The sequence below is a fragment of the Zonotrichia albicollis genome, chromosome 11 (genome assembly GCF_047830755.1).
Source record: "Zonotrichia albicollis isolate bZonAlb1 chromosome 11, bZonAlb1.hap1, whole genome shotgun sequence".
Lineage (NCBI taxonomy): Eukaryota > Metazoa > Chordata > Aves > Passeriformes > Passerellidae > Zonotrichia > Zonotrichia albicollis.
The window spans coordinates 18483085-18507966 of record NC_133829.1 but is presented as its reverse complement, the minus strand read 5'-3'; the positions used below and the strand labels follow the sequence as shown (position 1 = coordinate 18507966).

At 56.8% G+C, this 24882-nt stretch overlaps 1 protein-coding gene across 3 annotated transcripts; it reads right to left on the bottom strand.

Moving 5' to 3' along the window:
- Window positions 1-376: 376 nt before the first annotated feature.
- RBPMS2 (RNA binding protein, mRNA processing factor 2) lies at window positions 377-24343 on the bottom strand. Of its 3 annotated transcripts, none has more exons than XR_012582189.1 (9): window positions 23990-24343; window positions 12499-12576; window positions 11849-11887; window positions 11316-11378; window positions 10418-10568; window positions 9698-9846; window positions 7045-7212; window positions 1506-1575; window positions 377-1276 (listed from the first exon to the last, which is right to left on the bottom strand). XR_012582189.1 is itself a non-coding variant. In XM_005490296.4 (8 exons), the coding sequence occupies exons 1-7, from the start codon at window positions 24047-24049 to the stop codon at window positions 1513-1515; spliced, it is 603 nt and encodes a 200-aa protein (XP_005490353.1). In that variant the 5' UTR covers window positions 24050-24341; the 3' UTR covers window positions 377-1276; window positions 1506-1512. The 3 variants fall into 3 exon arrangements, 1 of the variants encoding a protein (XP_005490353.1); XR_012582188.1 differs by having other exon boundaries at window positions 7050-7212; XM_005490296.4 differs by lacking the exon at window positions 7045-7212 and having other exon boundaries at window positions 23990-24341.
- Window positions 24344-24882: the final 539 nt, after the last annotated feature.

Sequence of the window (24882 nt, the reverse complement as noted above, 5' to 3'; positions counted from 1 at the left end):
TCCCACAAGAAAACACCCCAGACCACAGAAAAAGTCACAGCAGCCTCTGGGTATATATATTTTTTTTTTTGGTTGCATTTCATATATTATCCAGTTTCACATTCTCATAGGATCAGCAATTATAGAGCAACTTATTCTCAAATCTTTTAATACAAGCGAGACAGCCATGGTCAGATAATACTTAAAGCACTTCAATACCAAGCAATAAGATGCTAAAACAAAAATTGCACAATTTCTTGTTTACTATGCCTGACTGAATCATTGGTACAGAAGACAACCCTTCTTTTTCAAGCTTTTAACTAAACATTAACTTATCTTACAGGATTACAATTTCTCTTTAATAATAATAATAATAATTAATTGCACACAAACACACAAGAAATTCTTTATGATGCATAAATATTTCCTTATTACACATGGTACAAAAATACTCGTACTTTTTTTTTTTGTTCGGTATTCCCATAAGGATGGCTGATTATTTGGCAAGACTGGATGCTCTCCAATCAGAAGAATGTGGGGGAAAAAAAAAAAAAAAAAAGAGGTTAGATATTTTACAGCTGTTCTATATATAGAAGTTTGAAGGAGGAAAAAAATAATATAATAACCCTGACTTTAAAACAAGCAGAATGGATGAGAACAAAAACCCAGTGCATCATACTTAAAAAAAAAGGAAAAAAAAAAAGCATTTTTCAAATTTTTCTGGTCATCCTGGGGAGGGGAGGGTGGAGGTGGGAGAAGGGGTGAGACAAGGACAGTTAGTATTTCTCAAAGCCAAGTCTTCACCGAAGCAAGAGGAAAACCTTGATGGATCAATCCGTTGGGCCAAGACCCGTTGCTAACGGTTACACAAACGCTAGAACAAACAAACTTACACTCACACAGACACAAGTTAAGTGTTTTAATTCATGCCAGAAAACATGCAAAACCCATTTTTGCCTTTCGATTCCTTCAGCCGAGCTGCCCCCGGGGCAGGGGGAGCTGGGGACGCCCAGGACCTGGCCCCGGCTGGGTTTCAGTGCAGCCGGATGGCAAAGCTCAGGCAGGGAGGAGGTCCTGGGGATGGATGGAGGGAGGGAGGGATGGAGGCAGCACACAGCCCGTGGCTGGGGCCACGATGGCTTCACAGTCCAGGGAAAGGGTGCTGGCAGCCCCGGGGGCAGCGCGGCGGGGCGGGCGCGTTGTCCTCTGGCCACGTACCCAATCCAGAGTATCGATCGTCCCTGGCACATCCCGCTGTGGAGAGGCAGGGAGGAGGAACACAAGCCCAGGAGAGACACTGTGGGAGAGGAGCACAGTGAGCAGGGCCAGCTGGAGCCATGTCCTGAGGGTTCCCCACAGCCTCCACCCAGCCCAGGGCTTGGGGGCTCTCCCTGCTCCCGTCCAGGAAACCCAACCACATCCCTGGGTGGGTGTGGGGCTGAGCCCAAGCTCCCATCCCACCTCCCCACAAGAGCCCAAGGAGGAGCAAGACAAAGACCTGACTCCAAGAGTAATTAATTACTTACTAATGAACTAACAAAACTGACGAGACTTCCATCCTTGCTGGGTAGCTTCAGAGGGAGGGTACCAGCGCATCTGGAAAAAAAAAGCCACGGCAGAGGTCCATGATCCAGGATCACCTCAGCCAGAGCACAAACCTTCAGCTCCTCCAAGCCATGTGCAAGGTCCATGGAGCAAAGATGTCTCCAGCAGGGGAAAGGAGGCTCCAGGGTGAGCTCCAAATACTCCTTGAATAGCTCCACCCTCAGCCAGTCAAAGGAGGATCTCAAGAGCACACGTTAAAACCAGACAACCTCTACAGGACATGTAGGGGGAAAGAACTGGCTCATCTACTACAGCAGATGCCCATGAAGTTTTCCAAGCCCCAACTCTGCTACCAGGAGTGGCTCCAGGCAAACCACAGCATGGGAAGAACTTGGAAGAGCTGCAAACCAGCAAGAATTGGAGGCTTCCCTTGGAAGCCTTGGAGGCAGGTGCTTGCTGCCACCTCTATTTCTCAGATCTGCTCCTTGCCAAGGAAATGGCTGGATGGGGACCTAACAAACAAACAAACAAGGGACAGTAGCTGAACAGACACTTTCCAGCCCCTTAGGAGACACAGTGAGCTGGCAACACCCAGCCCACAGCCTGGGACATCCAGATGATCCCATCTGGTCAGCAGGACCAGCGTGTCCAGCTGGGCTGCATCAGCAGCTCCAAGCCTGACAGCAGCAGAGACAAGCCCATGGCACTTCACTGAGCACTGATGCAGCAGCAGGAGCAGCAACTGGAGCTTGAAGCTTGGTCCTGCTGCTGGAGCACAGCAGCCACCCCTCAGTCCTCCCTCCCCAGCTGCCAGGAGAGAAGCACAGCCTCAGCACATCCAGGGCTGGGAACCAGCACAATGATGGACTTGGTTCTGAGATGGAGAGAAAGTGGCAGAAAACCCCCTGGAGACCCTGTGAGCCACCCCCCTTGTTCCATTCATCCTGGCACAGCTGTCCCCTCACCCAGCCAAGCCTGGTTACATGCTCCTCTCCCAAGGATGTGCAGCAGACTGCCACAACCTCTGCACTGCTGCCTGCAGTGGCCAAGTTCCCCCCACCACAGGGAGAACAGAATCCCAAGTTCTCCCATTGGGACTGCAGTGCCAGGAACTGCAGCCACACGAGCCATGGGCCTCGAGTCCCTCTCCTAACTGAGCCCTGCCAGTCAGCAGCAGCTCAGTCCTCACAGGAGCCCCTCATCAGCTCAGAACAAAGCCAGTCTGGGCAAGACTTGATCAACCTGGCCTAGTGGAAGATGTCCCTGCACATGGCATGGGGGTGGAATGGGATTGGTTTAAGGTCTTTACTAACTCAAACCATTCCATGGTTCCATAATCTGGGCTCTTGCCAGACACCTTCACAAGGCAAGGGGGTGCCACTAAATCAGCTCCCAGCTGAGCCCATACCTCACTCCATGGCACAGCATCCCAGTCACTCCAGCCTCCAATCAAGGGCAGGGATGTTACCAAGACCCTCCTCCCCAGAGAGGGGTCCCACCCACCTGGTGCCAGCACCAAAGTGCCACCCAGAGTGTCCTTTCCCTTCTCCTTTAGCCTGGAGAGGGACCTTTGCTGCCCAGTCACTGTGCACAGCCACCACCCAGGAAGGCCTGGCACGGGCAGCAGCACCACTGACACCTTCCAGGGCCACCACAGCAGCTGCCAGAGCAAGGACAGGGGTTCCTTGTCCCTGTCACCAGGAGGAGCTTGCTCAGCAGAGCCACATCTCTGCAGCCGTGCTCCCTGGCCAGTGTGTCCCACTGCACACCCTCCCTTGACAGCTGGAAGCAGTTTCCTCCTGCCCACAGGAAACTCCCCCTTCCTTCACAGGGCTGCAAGAGCTTAACCCTGAGAGCTGCCTCTGCCCCAGGCAGGCTGGGGAAGCAGCACAGCCAGGCCATGCACAGCCAGCCCAGCCTGGTGACCCCCATCCTGCCTCTGCTCCTCCTGCAGAGCCTCGGCACCTCCACTTTGAACAGAAGTGCTGCTTTGCTCTTAAAACATGCACTGTAGCTCTGTTCTGAGCTAATTAGCTCGTAGTTTATAGCTAATAAACCATCAGTGCAATGGACCACCCCTCCTTGCCTTCCTCCTGCAGGTCTGCAGTGCTCACACAGCAAACCCACCCAGCTGAGCCACTGTGGCTCCACAGCCCAGCCCTGCAGGAGCTGCTACAGATGTGACAATCCTGGGTACAACCCAAGGCTCTGACATGCTGGCAGGGGGAGGCAATGACCTGCCAGGTCTCTCAGCCCACAGAAAGATTAAGGGCTTGATGGGACGAGGCAGGAACTCAGTAGGAGGGAGGCTCCCAAAGCCAGCAGAAAACACTGGAATCTGTGGATCAGAGGCAGCAGATAGCCAAGAGGACACTCTCTAGGCAGATTTCTCTTCACACCCCTCCAAATATTACATCCATCAAGGAGGAAGCTGAGAACTGATGGAGATGTTCAGCACTGGGTGAGGAAAGCAGAGCAAGAGAGGCTTTTACTGGAAGAGACCCTGTTGTTTCTGGAGAGGCATTAGCTCACAGTTGGAAAGGAGTCTGGTCACACCACCAACACATCTCCTGCTCACAGGGATGAGGCAGCCACTGCTGGCCAACTGCAGCAGCCTTCAACATCTGTCCCAGGAACAGCTGGAGAGGAGAAATGTGTGCCTCTGCCTGCCACCCCTCCCAGAGGCAGGAACCCCTCCCTTTCTGCAGCACAACACCAGCAGCTGCCTGAAAGTCACAATGAAATTATAAACGGGGCAGAGAAACAGCCCATCAGAGCCTCACTCTCCTTGTCAAAACCTCCCTTGTCTCTCCCAGTTGCCCTCAGAATTTAAGTATCCAACTGTCCACCATCCTCAGGGAGGGCAAATCCTTCAGAAGAGGGGAAGCAAGGACCAAACACACAGGTCCCTCCTCAGAGCACCTTTGGCTTGGAGGACCTGCCTTTCCTCCTTAGTTACCTCTAGGTCTGCAGCCAGCCCCAGCATCTCGGAGCTCTGACCTATCTCTACAGCTGGAATGGTCTCCAGGGATGATTCCCTCTGCTCCTGGGAGCTGGGAGGATCCAACCAAAACTTCCAAGAGCTGCATCTTGCTGCCAAGGTGCTGAAGTGCAGAGCGCATCCTCACTGGTGCTGCTGAGATGCTCAGCCTGGCCAGCCAGGAGCAGCACAGCTGTGAGCCCTGGGCAGCCCCCACGAGCAGGGAGAGCTGCTCTGCTCCGTCTCCATGGAATGGGACCAGGCAGGCAGGGACAGGCTGCTCCTCACCCACCCCAGAGCGGGCACTGCATCCTGGCACCTGCTGGAAGGTCCCTCAGGGGCTGGTGTGGGACCAGAGCAGCTCAGCCCAGCACCAGGAACACCAGATGCAGTGGGATCCAGCCCGTGCATCTCCCCAAGGAGCTCTGGTGAGGATCAGCAACCATCCCACAGCAGGGCAAGGAGCATCTGGGACAACGCAGGCACTGATCCATCCTCTCAGGAACATTTTAACAGGTGTGCATCCATCAGTCCAAAACCTTGCACCCCTATGGCTCAGGGAGACACACCCCTCTCTGAGACTGCAACAAAGAAGCATTTCCCTTTTTACAGCAAGTTGTGTTATTTTCTTTTGGATTGAGCCTGCTAGGGAGAGCCACTGCTGGCCACAAGTGTCTTCTGAAGGCACAGCAGTCCCTTTGACCCACCAGTTATGAGGACAGCTGCTCAGGAGCATCTCCTGCCTGCTTCTCCCTGCCCAGGAGGGAACTGCTGGCTGGGGGCTGCTTGGCCAGCTGTGCCACCACTGTCACTGCAGTTTAGAAAGTTGCCACAGCCATGAACATCTTGAACAAGAGGTTTCACATCTCTGGAGCTTGCCCAGAGAGAAATAATCCTGGGAAGTCCCTACACAACAGCACCAACAGGCAGTAAGTTATTAGGGACAGAAAATTCATCCTGTCTCCAGTCTAGGGTGGGTCTGTCAGCTGTTCCCCTGCAAGGGAAAGGGGGTTGGGACCAACCTCAGCTTTCATCAATGGGATCAGCCTCAACCAGCACCAGGAAGTCCCAAGGTCCTTCCAGGCTCTTGCATAACCTCACAGCCACGATGCAGGACTGCTCCCTCCACCCACCACTCACTTGGACAGGCCCCAGAACCAGAGACCACCTCTGCCATCTCCTCAAGGAGATGCTTCAAGGGAACCTTGGGCAGCCCCCTCCCAAAAAGACTGGCATCTCTATGCCCTCAGGCCTTGCCCTACCTGACTGCCTTGGAAACACCCACCAGGGGCTCCAGGCACCCAACACATCAGCTGTGTCCCCAGCAACACCCTGTGGCCATGTTTTTATGGGCCAGTCCTGCATCCAACTTGCTTCCCACAGCAAGTCCTGCCCCCATGGGTCTGCCACAGCTGGAAGCATCTCTGCAAAAGAGCTCTAGAAGCATGGATAGCCCTGGCATCCCCTGCTGCCCACTCACAGCCTGGTTTAGAGGCACCCCAGACCAGTGGCTCCACCTCAGAGACACAGTGCAGCCCAATTCCATCCTACCAGCAATGGACAGCTTTGTCTACCAGGACCAAGCAGAACAAGACAAGCTGTATCAATGTCTCTGTGCCTGTGTCAAGCTCTTCACATCTTCCCAGGAGGGAAAATTATAACTCAGAAAACTGTGAGGGGCAAAGGCAGACCTGGCCCCTCATCTTTGGTGGCTTCTCTTCTTATCATCACTTCCACAGAGAGAGGAAAAGGTCTGCTCAGAACCACAGCAGGGGGAACTGAACCAGGGCTCATTTCCTTCAGTCACACATCAACCATCCCCCTGACAACCAGTCCCATCCCTTCCCTCTTCCCAAGCTCCCAGTGTCCTATACCACACACCCCTCTCTCCCAAGGCTGCTGATTCCCTCCATTACAGCTCACACAACCTGGGTCCTGCCTGGGATTTCAGCTTGCAAGAGAGAAGTCAAGCTCCAGGTAGGAACTGGGCTCCATTTCCATTACCAGAGAGGAAAGCAGTGAGATTAGACCCACGATCAGGGCAGGGTCTGTCCCGGGAGGCGATTCTGGAACAAAGTGACCGGCAAGTGCTGTTGTCTACGGTGCCCACTAAAATTTAGTCGTGTGCTATCAACTACCACGTCACTCACCTCCCCCACCGTGTGCCAGGAGTGAGGTCAAGGTGTATTTCTGGTTGCCCTCTAAGGGTCGAGGTTGGGGAGAAACCAGGTTTCTTTCAGGCTGGGTGGCAGGGTGGTGTCTGCCCCAGCCCAACCGGGCTGCTCCCCTCCCAGGCAGGGCCTGGCTGAGGCTGGCCCAGCTGGAGGAGCTGATGTAAGATGGTGCCATGCTGTGTGCGCCATGTCATGTGCTGCCAAGTTGGAGATGTGGGTTAGAAAGAAGGCCTGGCATCTCATTCCCCAGGCTCTGGTGGGTGGGTAGCGTGAGGCCCATGCACTGGGTTGCCAAGGAGATACGGGCTACAGAGATGGGCAGAAGCTTGCAAATCCCACAGTGCACCTTGGAGGAGAGATGGTTACCTTACCAGTCTTTCCAGACGTGGCTGCCATCATGCTTAACACTTCTAGGAATGGAGCTGTGGTACAGCCACTCCACTAGCTGCAATAAGGCATCACTAGGGCGTCCCATCTCCAGGGACAGCTCTGAGCTTCGGGGCTAGCCTGCGCTGGCATCATGGCTGGAGTTCACTAGGGACATCAAAGGAGGGATTTGAGAGAGGGTGGGAGGGAGGGAAGGCAGATGGGACAATCTTAAAGTCAGCAGAGTTCCCGGAGGGGCAGGGTCAGGCTACAGTCCCAGCTGCAGCAGCCTGGTGCCTGCCTGGAGCAGTGCCAAGGCATGGACATCCCAGTAAGCTGGGAGTGGCTTACCAAGGGTTCCCGAGACCAGGCCAGCCTCTCACCACCTCCTGCCCCTCATCCCTCCTGCCAGCCCTCGGGGCAGCTCTTCAGGAGGCCAGGCCAGGCCTCCTCCTCTCCCCGCTGCTGAACTCAGCTCTGCAAGAAGATGAGCCCTTCAGGTTGAAATCTGTTGTGACAAGACCTTGGTTTAGCTACATCCTCAAGGCTGATCACTGTGGAGCTGCTGCAGCTCTGGCCATCCCCATGGATGCCCTGCAGCCAGCACCAGTCCAGCAGGAGGAAGATCTGTGACTGTTCTGGGGAATGACCCATAAGCCCACCACAGGAGTGAGCCAGCCCCTCCCAGCAAGGGCAGAGGGCTCAGCACACGGGGCTAAGGGCACAGCTTTCAGCCCAGTTTGTGAGCAAAAGTCATCTCCCTGCTGTGCTCCACCCTCAGCTCTGCAAGGGACAGGGCTCCAGCCCAGAGCTGCCAGCACGAGTAATGTTTAACCGCAGTAAATTTTATTGGTAACATATCCTGTGCCAGGACATGCCCCTGCAGGGTCAGCACTGGCTCAGCACAGCCAGGAGCGGCTGGGACTGCCCAGCAGCCTCTTTGGAAAAGAGAAAACAGCCTGGAGGGGCTGCACTAGGGGGGCTCACTAAGGCTTGGAGCCCATCACCACCTATGGACCCCTTGGGCAGGGAGCTCTACCTACACAGGGAGCTCCTCAGGTCTTAGGATGAGGCCAGACAACCTCTTTGGACACCAGCAGCTCACTAGCTGGAGGGCAGGAACTAAGACCCAGAAGGAAAAGATGTAGCTGGAGGCCTCCTTAATACCCTCCAGAAAAGCGGACTTTTCTCCCCAACTTTGCACCATGAAGTTTGGGTGTCTCACCCTCACACTCAGGGTCCCTACACAGTCACCAGTGACCACCCTGGCAGAAACTGCAGTTAAAGTTTCACCTCCCTCAACCACCTCAGCCAGGCCAGAGGGGTTGATTTTTCCTGGTCCTCCCTTCCAGGGACAATTCAGCCTTGACCACCACCCTACACACACAAGGGGCAGGGAGACACTTCTCTCCTGGGCCACTGAGGAGCACAGCACTGCCCTGTAGGTGTGGGCACCACCACCAACTTCTGGAAAACACCAGCAAGCACAACCTTCCCAGTGAAGAAGCAGCTTGGCTCTGGAGGTCCTTGGAAGAACATTCCAGTGCTCTTCCTGGTCCTGTCCTGAACCCCAATGTACTTTTCCCCACCCCCCTGGAGCTTCAGCCCAACAACAGCTCACCTGTGGAAGGGCAGAAGGAGAGATCTGCAGGTGTGAGAGGGGCAGGACAGAGGACAGGAGTTGGCATCCACCCCACATGGCATTTGGGAAGCAAGCTTGGCTTGAAGCTGGGCAGTTACCATCACAAAGCTTGCAGGAAGCAACAGGAGGGGGCCAACACAGCTCACTGCCAGCCAGGACAGCAAGGGGAGAGGACACAGCTCCTCCTGCTCTCCCACTCAGGCAGGGAAGAGCAGGAGTCAACAGCCTGCCTGGCAGGGCAGAGAGCAGAGGTTAAGCCCCAGTGCTCAGTCCCAGTGCCCCAGTCTCCCATGGCACCACAGAAGCAGGCAGAACACAGCTGGCTGGTCACACTGAGCAGGGTGGGACAAGGGCTTCAAACCAAGCCCCTCAACTTGGAATCAGGACACTGCTACTCTGTTTTGACTTTCACTTTGCATGTTGATGGTTTCAAGGTTTATGTGGTCCCTATAAATTAAAGCATCTGTCAGATCAGTATAGGCAACCCTACATCCTCAGGTGTCAGCAGGCAAACCTGGGGAGAGCAGGTAGCTGTTGCACCTCCAGGGGCTCATGCATGGAATGGCCCTCCTCACTGGCCTGTACCGAGGGTGGCTAACACCCTGCTCCATCACAACCCTCACTCTGGCAAGGCTCTGGTCACTTATCTCCTGCAGCACACCCTCCTCCAGCTTTGGGAGTGTGGCTGAGCCCCTCAGTTTAGCTCTGTTGCTTTTGCTGAGACTCGGGATGACATTTCACAGCTATGTTACGTGCAGGAAGCGTTTCCACCCAGCACTCCCTCAGCGGAGTTCTCTGGCCATGGGGAGCAACAAGAGCAGAAACGGAGCCCTGACTGCGGGGTCAGAGATCCCCAGGCAGCCCTGCCTGCTCTCCCTGCAGAGCCCTCCCTGGGCTGCCCTGCAGCAGAGCCAAGGTGCAGAGGGCAGGGCGGGGGCGGCCAAGCGTGGCCCGCGGGGATGGAGGGGACACAGGAGGGACCAGCCCCGCTCGGGATGGGGACAGACTCACCTGAGCGTGCAGAGCGGCGGCCGCGGCTGCCGCTGCCGGGTACGTGAAGGCGGCGTGGGGAATGGCCGGGGTCAGCTCCGTGGTGTACAGCGGGTAGGGAGCCCACGCCTCCGGGGACGCCGGGATGAGAGCTGCTCCAGTCAGGTCATCTAAGGAGGGGGAGACAAGGGACAGCGTCCCAGGACTGTCCTGCTTTGGGGACAGCCGGCTCCGGATTCCCCACCCCAGGCTAAAGCTTTGCGCTGCCGTCTTCATCAGGTATAAAATCTGTGTGCACAGCTGCTCCTCCAGCCTCAGCCTCGACAGGGGAACCCAGGAATGGGTCACATTACAGCCCCACATGGGCTCTGGACACTGGTCCACACAGCAGCCACAGGATGCAGGGCAGGGGGCTCAGAGCCACATTATAGCTCACCCTCAGCAGGGCTACTCAGCCTACCAAGCTACACAGAGGGTGATGGCACAGGACTCATCCCTTATCCTTCACATTTAGGGATGCTTTAAAAGATTTATGGTATCACTTGAGCCACCAATTCCAACTTTCCTGTCTCAGCAGCTCTGTGCTGTCCAGATGCCTGTGACTCTCCTGTAGCTCCACCACCCTGCTGGCCTCCCTGCCCTGGCAGATTTCAGAGGTGGGTCTGGGCTCCTCTCCATTCTCAGAGCTGGGCCTCTCTCAGGTTGGAGCCACGAGCCCCCAGCCCCTCCCAGCATACTCACAGGGGTCCCGTGCAATGAAGTGTGCACCCAGGGCAGGGTGGATGTTGGTGGGGTTCGGGGTGGCCATCAGCTTGCTCTTGGCCATCTTGGTGTTGGCTTTGGCAAACTCTAACCGCAAGGTCTGCGGGTTCTCGGGGTCAAAGCGGATGCCCTGTCACAGAGAGAGCACAGGGCCCCTTCAGAGGTGGAGCTCCAGCCCAAGCACAGGCCGTGGCTACTCATGGAGCAAAGCCCAGCTGAGGCACCAAGGCCACCACTCTGCAGTCACAAGCCCAGGTTTTTGTCACCTCACTGCAACACTCAAATTCCCATGTGCTTTTATTTTTACTTTTAGCTGGCCTGATTAACATTAGACCACTATTTCCAACATGAAGGACATAATTCTGCTCCTTACGTGCAGCTCACCAACCACTACCGCAGGGATGGATATCAACATGGCTCAGGAAAAGTCTGTGTGCTGAAGCTGGGGTAACTGTCTGCACTGGAGTTGGAATAATGGAAAATCCCATCCTGTGTGGGAGCTCCCATCTACACCTTCTGCCAACCTGAGCAGAGGCACTAGCAGGTGTCACACAGCACAGCAGAACCATGTCTTGCTGACCAGATCCCACCAACACTCCCGCAGGATGGGGATCATTTTAGATGTCCTTTCCATGCTGACCATCCTCATGATATTTTATTGAGTCACAGCAGGTCTCCACACCCTCAGAGCTGTCTTCCAGTGGTCAAAAACTACACAGAGACAGCTTGCATCCATTTGCCCAGGCTGATGTCAGCCTTGAACAGCTCTCCTGCCTCCCTGCTGGGATGCTGCAGGCCCATTTCACTCTGCCCTCACTCTGGGCCCAGCAAGGCCTGTGGCCCCAGCCCTGCAGCCCCCAGCACTTTGGGTACTCACATTCAAGGCGTTCTTGGCTGCTTCAGCGCCAGCCCGGCTGTCGAAGGTCACAAAACCCACTGGCTAAAAGAAACAACACCCATTTCAGTTTGGAAAATCTTCCAGCTCCTAAGGCTGCCTTGCCACCCCCTCTGCCCCAGACAACCAGCACAAGAGACCATCCTAAGCTGCTCAGGAGCTTGAAAAAGAGCTTGGGGCATTGGCTCAAGATTCCTGCTCTGATCTGCTCCCACCATAAAAGTTTTGGTGTTCTTACATGTGGGGACACAGCTCACCCTGACAAGCCCTCAGCATGGCAGAGGGGAAGCCTGATGGCAGCACAAGGTTTGGGGCTGAAGCCTCAGGGCTCACCCAGGGCAGCAGGAGGAGACATGGAGACATTGAGGACATGCTGGGTCAGCAGAACCCCTCAGTGTGGCTGGTGCTGGCCCAGACAGTGCATTACACACTGGAACGGGATCTGTCCCCTCTCCCCTCCTGGCATGTCCAGTTTGATAGCAAAAGCCAGAAATACCCAGGCTGGAAGGAGGTACCTGCTTTGAAGTCAGCTTGATCAGTGACCCCTCATAACCCTGCAGGAGAGAAGAAACAAGTCAGTGTTGGGCTCCTGAGGAGGCCACGCTACAACCAAGACACAACACAACAGCTCCAGGAGCTCCTGCAGCACCAAACCCTCCCCAGGGCAGGGGACACAGCAGAAACAGGGACAACAACACTGCTTTCCCACCAGTAGAGAAGACTGGGGACAGAGCAGGTCTTTTAGCTCTTTCATCCTGGCCCTTTGGGGAAGAATTCAATTTTCTAGATCTTTATCCAGATGAGCACCATGCCCTGGCTAGTGCCTAGAGAAAGCAGAGCACCCTCCCTGTGCTAGAGGAGTGCAGAGAAGGGAACCCCACGTGCCCTGAGACAGCCTGGGTGGCTATTGGAGAAGGATGGAGGGTCTGGGGGATGAGGACACATCCTCAAGGAAGAGCTGGTCCAGCAGAGCAGCAGGGCTGACCAAGCAGCACAATTCCAATGGCAGGCTCCAGCTGGAGGCTCCCAGCTGAGCACAAGTCATGGATCCCGTGCTGGCTTCAGGCTCCCATGTCATCCCCACTTCCCTGACAGACCTTTGGTGCCAGGTCACCCACAAACCAGCATCTTTCCCTCCAAAAACCAGATCTGAAGATCTCCTTACCTTGAAAGGTCGGAAGAGAAGGTAGAGCTCTCTGGGTTTGATATCCACAGGAAGGCCACTGACAAACAGCGTCCGTACCTGGGGAGAGGCCAAGCAGCTGTACTGAGATGTTTGGTGATGTTTGGTGCCCAAGCAGCTGTACTGAGATGTTTGGTGATGTTTGGTGCCCAAGCAGCTGTACTGACAGGAGATATCTGCTGCCCAAGCAGGAGCACAGCTCAGAAGTGCACTAAGAACAGGACACCTTGCATCAAAGGTCCACTAACCCTTCCCTGCATTAGGGAGTGTTGGCCAGGATAAAACACACCCAGCCCTTTGATCTCCACCTCAAAGGATTGATGACTTTACAAAAATTCAGTCCCTGGCACCGTGGCCTGTGTTGATGAAGGCATGGACACCAGCCCCAGAGCCAGAGAGGGCATGATGGCTAAACTGGCAAAGACCACACACTGCCACAAGAACCAAGTTTGGCACATCCCAAAGGTCCAAAGGGACCAGAACAAACCCCAGTTCTCTCCATATCTTTCTCCAAATCCCACACTGGATCTCCTCTCCTCAACCCACCGTGGCACTTTAATTCCATCACCTATTCAAAGACAGCCCTCAATTTTAAGAAACACCTCACCACCTCACTTAAAGTTTTTGACTTCTGCAGCAGCCCCAGAACATGACTGCAGGAAGATTTTTGGGTCCATCCCAGCTCCTTCCCCAGCACACCTCAGACCCTCCAGGAGTTGCTCCCAAACCCACTCTCAGAGCAGTTCTTCTGCTGTGCCCAGCCAAGAGCAGCTGTGCTGGGTCAAACCCCTGTGGCCATCTGCTCTTCCCAGGCTGTTCAGCCCTGGACTGAGTCCAAACACACTCATGTCAAAGCAAAAAAACACAGTTCCAGGGGAGGGTTTCAATAGATAATCCATTAAAGTTATAGATAATAGTTCACTTGAATAACCAGGAAGAGAAAGTGCTGAAGGCTCATGGCCTGGGAGAATTCTGCTCAATAGTCAGGCTCACCACAAGCACCTTCTCCCTGCACTATTCCCATAGGAAGCAGCATGAGGAAGCTGCAGAGGGTTTTTGTAAATCAGCACAGAGCTGGAGAGGGAAGTTATGCACAACCAAAGTCATGAAGACATTCACTGGTCATTATGAACAAGGAGCAGAACAGGCCAGAGCTCATCTCCTGGCCTGCTCCCAGCACTGTGACCCCATTATGTTTGCAGGGCAGAAGGGCTCTGCTCCCTGTTTTGTTTTGCTCAGCCATTTCCCATTCTTCAGGCAGAGTGGGCTGCATCCAAAACCAGGAGCTACCAAATGCAACTTTTACCAAGCATGTGCTTGCCCTGCTCCTGGGCTGGAGGCAGACCTGGAATCACAGGAGCCCCTGCCTCTGTAATTCTTTGGGGGCAGCCAGATAGAGACTCCACCACACAGGGAAGTTTCTCTTGCTTTCAGATGGTAACTCACCTCTTTGAGCTCCTGTGCCAAGGCAGACAAATCCCATTCCCAGGGAAAAGCCCCTCAGGATGAACAGTGATTGTGAAAGGCTTGAGGTGCTCCTGCTCTCCTGTGCATGCTGAGACTAAGGGCTGTCACTGTCCCCCATTAGTGTGAGGAGCCTTCTGTGGCCCAGCACAGCTCAGGAGCAGAACCAGAGCATCCTTCCCATCCCCTGGTCCTTCAATATGGATGCCTCTAGCACTCACTCCTGCTTTGCCCTGCCTTGGGAAGCAGGATGCCATGTGGAGCATTCAGAACACTTGCCAAGCCCAGGCTCAGTCTGACAGGCTCCCCAACCATCCCAGCCCACATCTGATGCTTTAAGGCACCGCTGCAAGGCCACCCCATGCCTGGACAGAGGGGACAACGCCACTGTTCCCTGGCTTGCTGCCTGCCTCAAAGACCTTAGCGCGAGCTCCACAGAGCGTTCCCAACAGACCCACAGCCATCTCTGGCAGGGAGGACTGCAGAGTGTGGTGGCACACATGTGTCTCAGCCATGTGAAAGCATTGTCCCTTTTCAATATTTCAGGATCCAAGTGCGCTCAGCCCCCAGAATGGATTTTTCCTTCCGAGCAGATGAAATCCACATCCCTGTTGGGTCTGTAAATGGCCCCGTGATGCGTCACTGGGTAACTCCTTGCGACAGGCGTGACAGGATGGGAGATGGTGGTGGCTCAGGGAAGGGGGAGCCAGAGCTGGGGCCCTCACATCAGCCTGAACACAGCCCAGGAAAGCTCTTTGTCAAAGGGAACAGCCTCCCAGTGCCAGCCCCATAAGCTGCTGCCAGGGACAGGAGCAAGAAATCTCCTCTCGCTGCCCAGAAGTTTCCCTTTGGCCTCCAAGTCCTGTTTGTCACCATCCACAGCACTGAAAAGGCTTTGGAAGCCAAGCCACAGCACCCAGCAAGGGCTACCATTGCTCCAAAGCCTGGGCAATTCCAAATGCCACCAGCCAGTCTCTCCAAAGAGGGGCTCAAGGCAAACCAAGGAAGGCCCTGCTCAGAATGGCTTGTTGGAAATAACAAGACCAAGGAGCTGGTTTTATCTCTGCAGTTCAGCACATCCATAAGTGATCTAGAGACGTGTAAGGAAAGAGGGAGACCAAGTTAATTAAGGGAGGGTGAGGCTGGTGAGAGACCTGAGCAATATTTTCAAGGGATAGAGTGAGCAAAGCCAGAGGGAGCTCACTTCCAACACCAGGAATAAAGCAAAGGAGATTTAGGTTACCCCACAGGAGGCAGCTCACCAGTGTGAGCCTCCTGTGCACTGTGGGCAACCTGCTCCAGCCTCTTCCCCTGCTCCCAAAAGAGAAGAAGCTGTAGATGAGGGCAACGGGGTCTAGACAAGCATCTTCCAGTGGATTAACCAAAGTGGGACTCTCCGGTCAGCCCAAGTGCTGCAGGCTTTGAGAGCCCAGTGGTACCACCCAGGGCTGACAAATCCAGCATGCCACAACAGGATAACTTCTGCTAAAACATGCCCTGCTTCAAGTCCCTGCCACCCAACACCAAACCCAGCCTCCCCACTGGGCATCTGGAAAAGGCACAGGACAAAAACCACCAAACCAAACAAAAACACCATCAAAAATATCCATCCAGGGCTGCATCAGGAACTGCCTGGGCCAAACTACACGTGCAGACATCCAGCAGGAGCAGAGGTCCAGGAATGCCATGTTCTTCTGCTCATCCTTAGGCTGTGATGCCAGGTGAGAACAGTCAGATCCCACCCAGGGATCTGAACTGGGCACATGGGCATGGGGGAAGCAGGACAGGGAGCAGCCCTCACCTGGGACAGCCCAGCAGGGTCACCCTGCTGCAGGCCCTACTGAAAACATTCTTCCTGCCCCTCGGGGGATATCCCCAGCCCAAACACCTGATAGAGATGGAGGAGAGCCATGGAAAACAGCATTCATGCCAGGAGGGACAGGACCATCCAGGCCATGCCAGAGAGGGAGGATCCCAGCACAGCTTCCCACGCAGGGGGAGGAGGGACAGGACAAACCATTCACCCTGGAGTTCTCAGTGTCAGCCCTTGCACAAGGGACACACACCTTGGGCCAGCACAGCCAGGAGTGCACACCAAGGCTGCAAAGGAGCCAAGGAGCAGCACCACCTGCTTTGTGCTGCCACAGCCCCTGCACAGCTCCCACAGCTCCTGGCCACAGCTGCTTTGCAGTAAGAGCTCTCAAAAGAGAGTTCTGAGCTGCCCTGCAGCCCAAAATGGGTTATGTCAGAAGTGTTTGATGCAAGGGCACAGGTACCCTGAGGGTGCAGTGATTGGGGTTTTTCTGTTAGAGCACTGCTCCAAATCCCCCTCCTAGAGGCAGCAAGGCCAACCCTCCCCTCTGGGGAGCTCAGCCCTTTAACTGCATCACCCACAGCACACCTTGGGCTACTCCAACCCCCCAGAACTGGCCTGGTCCTGGATCCCTACTTGCAGCACAGCAGTGGCTCAGAGACACCCAAGCACAGATGTGCTTAAGGCACCACTCCAAGGCCACCCCATGCCTGGACAGAGGGGACAATGCCACTGTTCCCTGGCTTGCTGCCTGCCTCAAAGCCCTCAGCGCTTGCACTTCGGCATGAGCTCCACAGAGCGTTCCCAACAGACCCACAGCCATCCCTTGCAGGGCAGGAATGTTCTGTAATGCCTCCCCCACATTGTGCTGTTGGACACTTCCCCTCTCCAGAAAGCCACCCCAGTCTCACACCAGCTTTTCCTAGAAACTAGGAAAAACAATTTCCCACTAGTTCACACCAGCATGCCCACTGAGCCTTCTTCCTGTGCCACCAGCCGGTGCCACCCTGCTGAGGACAGGGACAAAGCTCTGCCACAGCATCCCAAAGGCACTTCCCATTCTGATGCCAGGAGCTCAGGGACATGGACCGCAGGGACATGGACCGCAGCTTTTCCCAGTGGGGTGCCTGCCTGCTATCGGGGAGGCCTGAGGGGACACAGAGCCCGGTGCTGGTGGCTGTGATGCCGCCAGGGCCACTTGACGCCAGAGCGCTGGAATGCGGCGGGGCTGCGCTGCCCCGGAGCCGGGACTTATAAGGCACGGACGGGAGCTTGCACAACAGGGCTGCGGGGAGGGGAACGCACCGACTGCACTGGCGGGGCTGGAAAATGCGACAGATCCACCCCTCGGTGTCTCGGGGGATGCAGAGTCCTGCCATTGCAACCTGGAGATGTTTGGTCCTCAGCACAGTCCCAAGAACCGCAAGGGAGGAGAAAGCGGGGAGAGAGGGATGTGTGGTGTGTGCGAGGAACAGCTGGGCAGGGGAGCAGGGCAGCCTCCATCACAGGGCAGGAATCCCGAGAGAAGGGGCTGACAACTGGCTGCTGCACTGCTCCGTGCCTCAGTTTCCCCTCCAACAGCCAGAGGAGAGGCGGTAGGAGCTGGGAATGCTGCCCTTGCAGAGCTCCGGGGTCTTGGGCAGGATCGCACCGAGCCCCGGCAAAGGATCGGGAGCTGCTCCAGCCCGGATGCCCAGAGCCTCCCATCCCTGGAAAGACGCTCACCCATCCCCAGAGGGGAAACAGGGCCTTGAACATCCCCCAGCGCCTGGAGTAAGGCAGCTTCAGGCATTTCCCTCCAAAACCAGCCTATGCACAAAAGGCACACAAGGACCAACGTCTCCCCAGCCCAGAGGGAAGAGGGCTGACCACAAGCCAGCCCAAGTGCAGCATTGTGTCCCCAAGGCTGTGGTGTCCCACACTGCTCACAGCCAGAGCAGCCTCTTCTCCCCACACCAGGCAGGGGATGTCAGCAGGGCTCAGCCACCCCTGTGGTCAGGGGGGAGGAAGACACACTGACAAGGGGAAAACAGGGAGAGGCACCAGCCCCACTCTGGGAGAGCAGGATGCACATGGGGGCTGATAAACCCAGGCACAACAGGCCAGCACCCAAGAATAGACCTTGGGCCTGGCAGAGGAAGCTCTGCTGGTGTGGCTTGGCCATGGATGCCTGCTCCTGCTATCAGGTCCCATCACCTCTGCCTCTGCAGCCTCTCACATGGGTTTGGGCCACAACAGGGGCTCAGAGCTGATGGAACATTTGGAAAGGTGAGCCTCACAATCCCCAAGGGCAGCTCCCAGCACAGGGAGGGCTGGCTGAGCACCCTCAGGCTGCCTTCATCACCTTGCACCTAAGCCAGAGGGGACAGGCCCCAGTGCCACAGCCAACGTGCTGAAGGACACTCACGTCCATGCTGGCCCTACCCAGCCACCACACTGAGCCCTGGGCTGCAGACACCCTCACCTGCCACTCTCTGGTGTTGGGGACACCTGTCACCATCAGCTGGAGCCATGGGCTTTACCTGCTATGGAGCAGCTTTTCCTGCCCACACCCAGGCACCTGCTCTCCAGGCAGGAGACAGTGGTGAAATGGGCTCCACCCCAGGGCAGAGACTGGCAGGAGGCATGGGTGTGGAAGCAGGACCCTCACCAGAAACATTCTCACCTCAGATCCTTCATTGAGCACATGTGTATCTGCCTCACCTCACCACAGGATGACTCCTGGGCACTCTTCAGTGCTGTGCCTCCCAGGACACATCCAGAGACAGAGGAATCTCTCCTCAAACCAACCCAATTTGGGCAGCACACCAATGGCCGTGCCCCAGCCCCATGCAGCATGTCAGGTACCTCCACAGCCCAACAAACCAGTGCTCCATAAAACCCAGGTGATGGAGAGCTGAAGCTCACAGCAGCTCCTAACTGTGGACAGCAGTTATTGGAGTGTCACCCCAACACTGAGAGACCTCTGGGGACACCAGGAGGGTGACAAGCACCAACAGGACTGAGCCAACACTGCATCAGCCCAGCTCTTAGCAAGACAGCGCCACTAGACAGCAGGGAAGGGCTGTGCTCCCAAAATATGGACCAAAAGTGCCAACCTAAACCCACAACGTGTCCTCTGGCTGATCTCTCCCAATCCACAGCCCATGTTGCACTTCAGGCCATTGCTACAGGTGACCCAGGGCAGCTACACATTGAGGGAGACAGAATTCCTGTCCTTGGAGTAGATGGGAAGGACACACATTCCCAGGCCAACAGCTTCTGACCCACAGACACACCCCACAGCAACGCAAGAACCTGACACCCCCTGCAGCACAGGAGGGCAGGCACCAGCCCAAACACCTCCACAGCTTCTCCTGGGCTCTGCAGCAGGGCTGGAGAACCTCCACAAGGATAAAGCCACCCACTGGCCCCTCAGGTTTCCAGCCACCCCAGCACACCAGGACCCAGAGCACCCTTGCCAAGCCTGTAGCACCCACTTCTGCCATGCCAAGGGTCACCTGGTGCCACTACTCCCTCCTCATCAGACGTGCTGCCTGGCTCAGGATCACACTCAGTGTGGGCCAGGGTCAGCAGCTCCAGCACTGGAGCTGTGCCCCACTGCCCTGCCCCTCATCAGGGGTCAGGCACACAGGGGGAACCAGGTTTCCACTATCCCACAAGGTGCAGGAAGATGCTGAGTTTTGTAGCAAGGTCCAACCACCTCACTTCTACAGCCATGCCACAGTGAAGCTTCAAGCTGAAGCCTTTATTTCAGGCAGAGCTCCACAACAGGCAGCAGTGTTGTTCTGTGACCCACAAAGCAGCAAAGTCTCCATGATCTGACATGGCCAAGACCAGCAAAGCTAAAGGATCTTTCACTCCTCAACTTTCCACATTAGTTCCAGCAAGAGTCTTGAATTCCTACTGTGCCAGATCCTCCAGCAGAGCTATGAGGAAGGACAACAAAGCCTGGACTACTCTTAGCTGCCTCCCAGACATCTCAAAGGGCATCCTTCCTACTTTGGTGAGGGCAAAGCAGAGACCTAGAAAGGAACCATTGAGTTTGGCCCTTCTTAACTTCCACAGGCACCACTAAAAATTGTGAGGCTAAGGAGGGAAAGTGCTGCTCAGCAGCTCCTCAGGAAGACCCATTCTGAAGCTGGGTCTCATTTAATAGCCCAGCTGGCAGGAGAAAGAAATTACCCCATCACAGGGACTAGTTGAGTTGGTATGTCAATGCTCAAACTCACATCTAAGAAATTCAGATTTGAAAGAGCTAGAAAGGGGAAGGAAGCTCCTTGAGAGGGTATTCGCAGGACACAGGGAGATAATGGGCAGATTCCCACATCCCTCCTCCTGTCAGAGCAACTCCGTGCTCAACCCAAGACCAAGAGGATGTCTGGGAACACATCAGTTCCCAGCACCCCTGTGTGCACAGTGACTCCAGGGTGTCTGCTCAGCCAACAATCTGTCACTGACAGAAAGCTGCACCCAACACTTGGGGGGCTTTAGGATGCATGAAAACAGCTCTGAGGCACCGTCCTGCCTCAGCCAGGCCAAGTGCATGAGGATTAACAAGTGGTGACTGTAACTACTGCAGCTTCGTGTGCCTCACAGTGAAGAGCAGCATCAGAGGAGACATTTGACTCCAGAACTCACACTAACCTTATTTGTTTGCAGCTGCAGAGCTGGAATCCACACATGCACGAGGTATCTAGGTCCACTCAAGCAGAGATTACAGAAGTCAAGAGATGCCTGGCACCAGTCCATGAAGTGCTACAGACATCCAGCACATAACACAGCCCACTCACCAGCAGCATTCCCAGGCAGCTCCAGCAGCTAAGGCAAAAGGGATGTAGGATTTGCTACCGAGGAGGTTGTCTGCAAGCCAAGAGCCTCTGCCTCTCCAACACAGAGTTTTCTAACCCACAGCCTTTCATGGACCAACAGGGAAGATCACAGAATTATATAAGATTTAGTTTAGAAAGGATCCTTAAGACCATCCCGCTCCATCTCCTGCATGGGCAGAGACACCATCCACTAGACCAGGTGGCTGCAAGTCCCATCCAGCCTGGCCTTGAGCACTTCCAGGGCTGGGGCAGCCACAGCTGCTCGGGGCAGCCTGTGCCAGGGCCTCACCCTATCACATGGAATTATTTCTTCCTAGGATGACCCTCTCTGGCAGAGCTTAGCCAGCTCCTCACCTGGGCCCTCCCAGCACACCTCACATTTAACACTTCCCACCTTCAGCATCCGGGATCCCCAAGCTCCACCTCAAGAGCAGCAGCCATGGAGCTGCAAACAGGCCCTTCAGACCAGCCAGGAGGACACACAGGATCACCACAGCCTTCAGCTGCCAGCTCCAGATCCCTCCTGCTCATGGCACACCTACAACTTCCCAGCAACCTCCCAGGAGAGCAAGAACTAATTTCTAGAGTAGAACCAACATTTCTGCACCACCTGCACTCCAGAGAGCAGGGTGAACACACCGGGTTTGATTGCCATGCAGCCATGGCCACAACACCCAGCGTCCACGGGCAGCATGAGAGCTCCTCCAGCTGCTGGAAAAAGCTCTGCCTGCCCCAGGGGTGGGAGTGCAGCACCTCGGCCTGTCCCACACTACCCTTCGGGGCTGCCAGGAGAGATGCAGCCACGCAGATTGGTGCCTGGGCTGCCTGGAAAATTAAACAGAAGATAGCAGCAAGTGGGGAGGGATCGCGTTTGGGGAGGTGTCTGGTGAGGAACAGCAGGGACTGACATTAGGCCCTGTTTGTTTAACATTCCCGTTAACGACCTCGAGAGGAGCGAGAGGCATTCCTGTCCTCCGCATGTCACCCGCCAGGAAGCGGCTGCTGCGAGATCCAGGGGCTCGCAGATAAGATAAAGGGAGAGGCTGAATTTGGGAGCTTCGCCCCGCTCTATCTGGGGCACACGGCGCTCTTCTGTGGGGAGGCAGGGAAGGAGGTGCGTGCTGGGGGGGACTGGGGGAGTGTCCACAGCGCCGGGATCTGGCAGTGTTATCCTGGCAGTGTGGGAAAATATTCCAGCACACCCTCCTGCATGTGCTGGGACTGAAGGATTCCACTTTGCACCGAATGTATTTATCGCTCTGTATCAAGGGGAGCTTTGGGCAAGAATTTGGGCCCCCGGACCGTGCTGGGATCCTGAACACAAGGTCACTCCTTATGCCTCCACTAGGCTCTGCAGTGAGGAACAGCTCCTGGCCAGCCAGGAGGTACTGGGAAAACAAGGATTCAGAGCAGGCTCAGAGTAGCCACCATGGAGCCCAAACCATGCTCGCCACCCACAGTGTTATTTCTGTTGGATTCTGGAGGAGAAAGGACTTTCCAACAGCAACCCCACCAGGGACAGAGACATTAACCCAAACCAGTCCCAGCCTAACCCAGATGGTGGGTATTTTGCTGCAGCCCTGGGTGCAGGGGGACAGACACACCCAGCGAGGACACAGACCATCCAACAGGGCAGGCAGACTGAGGCCCTCCCTGCACAGCGGAGAGCAGGAGCCCCTTCTGTCCAACCCCTGCACGCTCCCCAGGGATGCCATCTTGAACTCAGTTTTCCAGCCATCAAGCTCCACTCCTGGGAGGACCAGCCCCTCCAGAGGGTGAGGATTTCCTGAAATGCTCCAGCACCCGCTTTGCCAAACAACCACCAGGCAGTGGGGAACACACTGGCTCTTGCCCAGCACCAGGAGCTCACCTGAGCACCACCTGTGAGGCACCAGCCCAGCTGGAGCAGCACCACTGGGATGGGATGCACCAAGTGGCACCAACCTCAGGGACCTTTGCAGGCCAGTCAATAATTGGATTGAAGAGCGGCACAGAATCTTCTGAGCGCTCATGCACAGCCTGTGAAGCCCCCAGGTACCAAACCTCCCTCCACCAGGAGCGGCACAGGGCCCCAGGTGTGGCACAGGGCCCCAGGAGCTCAGGCTCCCAGCCCACCCACAGCAGTGGCACCCGGTGACACTGGGACACGCCATCCACAGCATCCCCATCCCATTGCACCAGCACATCACCAAGGCCCTGCTCCACGCTGCGGACAGCACCGCTCCAGCCACCACCTGCCAATCCATTCCAGGCCATTGCTCGGGTCCCCCTGGCCGGGGCTGGGGCCCAGGGGACACGGTGGCCCCGTGTCAGCTGGCATGCGGGCCGCGCTGCCCGGTGGGTGGTGGAGCAAGCCAGGCGCCATGTTGCGGCGGCGAGAGCGCACGGAGGACAGCGAGGGGAGGGGACTGAGCACCTCCACGGTGCTGAGCGCCAGGCGCTGAGGACTGCAGCAAAACGTTGCCATGGCCAGGCATTTTCCAGAGCCCTCTCCAAGATGGAGGGCAGCTACTAACCCACTGTGGCAATACCTGCTCCAGGGGTGCGGTGATGGCATCAGCCAATGGCTCCAACAGCCAAAGTGCAAATGTGGAGGGCTGCAAGCTCTGTCATGTGGCTACAGAGGACTGACCCTCATTAGCCTTCCCAGCCCTGAATCCAGCATCATCCAGGCTGTGGCTTGCAGTGGTATCTGGGGGAAGGGGCTGCCGGCGGGTCAGCTCAGTCCTGCAGCCCCAAGCCAGGCTGCCAGCACACACAGAGCAGGGCAGGGGTTCCTCTACTATTGTCCAAATGTCTCCCTTGCAGCCCACACGGGCAGAACGGTGCTGGATCCAGGAGCCCTCCAGCTAGAGGGACGTGGCAGCAGGACACCATGACACCATGCCCACGGGCACCGGCTGCGCTGGATGGAGCAGGGACCGGCCAGCCCTCTGCCCCACAGGGCTGAGCACGGGACTCGCCCTGCCCGACCCCAGCCCCTCTCAGGGCGGCCCGAGGACTCCAGCACCAGCTCGCCAACACCTCCGTACTCTGTTTCCCACAGCCTGCCCCCAGCTCCCCAGCCCGCAGCAGCCCCGGTATCTGGGCTCCGGTTCCTCGACGACCCGGGGCTCCAGCCGCGACACCGGGTCCTCTGTTCCCCAAAAGAGGCGCTGCGCTCCTTGCCGGCTTCCCGTCCGCGGTCCCCGATACCGCCCTGCTCCATCCGCGGTACCCCAGCCGCGGTTCCCCGACGGCGCTGCCTGCGCTCCGCCCGCCGCCCCGTCCCTGGTCCCGCCGCCGCTCTGACCCAGCCCCAGCCCCGTTCCCGACCCCCGGCCGCTCCGGTGTCCCGGCGCCGCTCGCAGCTCCCGGCTCCCACCTCCTCCTCGACGGTGCCGCCGCCGTTGGTGTGCTCGGTGTCCTTGTTGAGGTTGCTCATGGTGGGGTGCCGGGGCGGGGGTGTGCCGGCTGCTCCGGAGCTCCGAGCCGGGTGCGGGTGCCGGTGCGGTGCTGGTGGCGGGGGCGGTGCGGGGCGGTGCGGGGCGGCGCTGCCCTCCCGGCTCACATACGGCGGCCCGGGACGGCGCCGCTGTTAAGGGCCGGGCCGGGCGGAGCGGGGCCGAGCGGAGCGCAACGAGCCGCAGCTGCGGGGCCGACGCGCCCCAGCCCCAGCTCGAGCCGCCGCTCCCGGTGCCGCCACCGCGCACCGAGCAGCGGGGCCGGGACCCGCCCGCCTGCCCCGCCCGGGGCCGCCCCCGGCCGCCAACGCCGCCAATCCCGGCCCGGCCCGGCCCCCCGGGACCGCGGGGAGGGTTTTTTTTTTGTTGTTGGGCTCGAGTTATTTTAATTATTTTTTTCCCCTCCTTTCCACGAAAAACTTTGTCAACTTTGATGAACTTTCGGGTTTCGACTTTCTTAAAGGGCCCGCCGGGCTCTGAGCTCGCGGCGGGGCTGTGCCGGTCTCTCCGCGCATCCCCGGGCCGGGGAGACGCGGCTCAGCCCCGCCGGGGTCCGAGAGCCCCGGAACGGCGTCCTTGTGACCCCCGGTGAGAGCCCCGAGCCCCAAGAACGGCAGCCCAAGAACGGGAGCTCAGCACGGGGATCCTGCAACTCCGGGACAGCGGCTCTGAGCCCCAGGAGAGCAGCCCCAAATCTGCCCCGACAGCATCCGCGGTCCCCTGGGGACAGCAGGGACAACTGGGCAACCCCACAACCATCCTCATCCACATCCACATCGATGTGTGCCCCGTGCAAAGCCCTGTTCTTGGGCCT